The 1,966-nt window shown below is 24.8% G+C and overlaps 1 protein-coding gene across 1 annotated transcript; it reads right to left on the bottom strand.

The window, feature by feature from the left end:
- Positions 1 to 103: 103 nt before the first annotated feature.
- Positions 104 to 1,792, bottom strand: Chro.50362 (hypothetical protein). The annotated part of the gene is made up of 1 exon (XM_659997.1): positions 104 to 1,792. One exon carries the CDS (start codon positions 1,790 to 1,792, stop codon positions 104 to 106), a length of 1,689 nt encoding a protein of 562 aa, XP_665089.1.
- Between the last annotated feature and the right edge of the window lie 174 nt (positions 1,793 to 1,966).

Genomic DNA, 1,966 nt, shown 5'->3' with positions numbered 1-1,966 from the left:
TGTCCAGATTTAGAAGTTTCTTTTGCTTTATATAAAAGATTACTTAATCAATGTCCAAAACTTAAGCTTTGGGATTTACCAGGATGGAGAATATTTTCATGTATCATTTATTTATATTTAACATTAGTGAAAATGCTAAAATTAGGCAAGAAGTAGTAAATATATATAATGAACTTTTTGGATAATCGATTCTTTCTTTTTCATTCTCTAATGATTTTACCATTCTTCTTTCTATTGAATTAATACGTTTAATATAAACAATTAGACCAAAAATTAATGTAGTAATAATCATTGGAATAAAAGATAATTCAATAAATGTTGAAATTCTTGTTATATGTGTATTTTTCTTAGTCTTTGAAATTAATAATATAACAAAAGTTGAAATATATATAGTTTTACGTACCCAATACAACATTACTCTTTCTGCTGCAAATAAACTTTTTGGATCCAATTTATTTATTTTCTTTGAGTGAATACTATTAATATACTGATCCATAAATTCATTATTACTCCCATTATTATTATTATTATTACTGTAGAAGCGTTGAGAATGATTCATATTTCTATTTAATTCAAGCTTTAATCCATCCAAATCAAAATTAGTCAAATTTAAATAAGAATTTAATAAAATATCAATTAATTTAGATATTCTATTATCTTCATCATAATTTTCACCTTGGAATTGTAAATTTGTTAAAACTTGTTTCTTTCTTTGAAAATTATTAATAACATTATCTTCATCATCATTACTTTTTGTATAACTTAATTCTGAAATGCTTGCTGATGAAAGTATATCAATATCATTAATTTGATGAAAATCTTCAATCCAATGTGGAAATATTGAAACTTTATCTTCATGTAAAATAGCCATACCATGTTGAAATTTACTAAATTTATAAACAAGTGTAGCATTACATCTTTTAAGCATTTCTGAAACCCAAATTGGTTGCTCTGATTGTAATTTTACCTCTAAAATTGCAAATGGAAAACGTGTTACTTCATTTTTTGATAATACTTCCTCAGCTAATCTACACCATGGTTCATTTTGATGTCCATCAGAAATATATTCATTTACCATACATAAATTTGTATCAATCGAAAATCGAACTTGGTTATTATCTTGATTTTGAAAAGCTGCACGTAAATATGATGTTCTAACAAAAGGTTGAAGTTTATTATTATTAATATAATTTTGTATTTCTTTAGCTAAATTAATAGATTTCTCAACATTTTCTTTTTCTTGATTTTTTCTTGTATGAAAAATTCCTTCTTTAATTAAACTATCAACATTAAATTTTCCTTTTAAATATCCAAAAACATATTTCTGTGGTAGTGAAAAGCGTTCCTTTGCACTTTTTTCACCTGTCCAACTTTCATGATGTGTTTTTCTCTCCATAAAGATTTCTTTTTCTTTTGAACCTGAATTTGATCCATACCATCTTAATCTAAATAATTGAGCATCTTCAAATCTTGAAATTCTATTATAATAACATTCTGCATTCATATTATCTAAATATACGGATGTAATTGCTTGACTTTCTTCAATTGTTTTTGGATCTACAACATTATGTCCTTCAACGCACATATAAGGATCTAACAAAGTCTCCAACTCTGAATTCGAAATACCAAAAATTAAATATGGAACGTATCTGATAATTCCAACTTTTGCAGAAACTACATTATTTGGATGTACCCAATATTTTGTTGTATTTCTTAAAAAAGTTTCTGGAGGTTTCCAAATTTTCTTATTATTATTATTATCATTTTCATTTTCTGTATCAATTTCAGGCATTATTTCAATATTTATCTTATTTTCACTCAATTCAATAAGTTCTAATATCACTTTTTCTGCATCTCTATATCTAGTCCAAGATAAGCTTAGTAAAATTAATAGAATATCAATATTAATATCAACAAATGGTTCTTTTGTTAAATGAGTTTGAAACCAAACACTTGTAGAAGTTTG

This window comes from Cryptosporidium hominis (genome assembly GCF_000006425.1).
Source record: "Cryptosporidium hominis TU502 chromosome 5 CHRO015122, whole genome shotgun sequence".
Classification (NCBI taxonomy): domain Eukaryota; phylum Apicomplexa; class Conoidasida; order Eucoccidiorida; family Cryptosporidiidae; genus Cryptosporidium; species Cryptosporidium hominis.
Note: the sequence above shows the minus strand (reverse complement) of the source record. Positions and strands in the feature narration are given on the sequence as shown.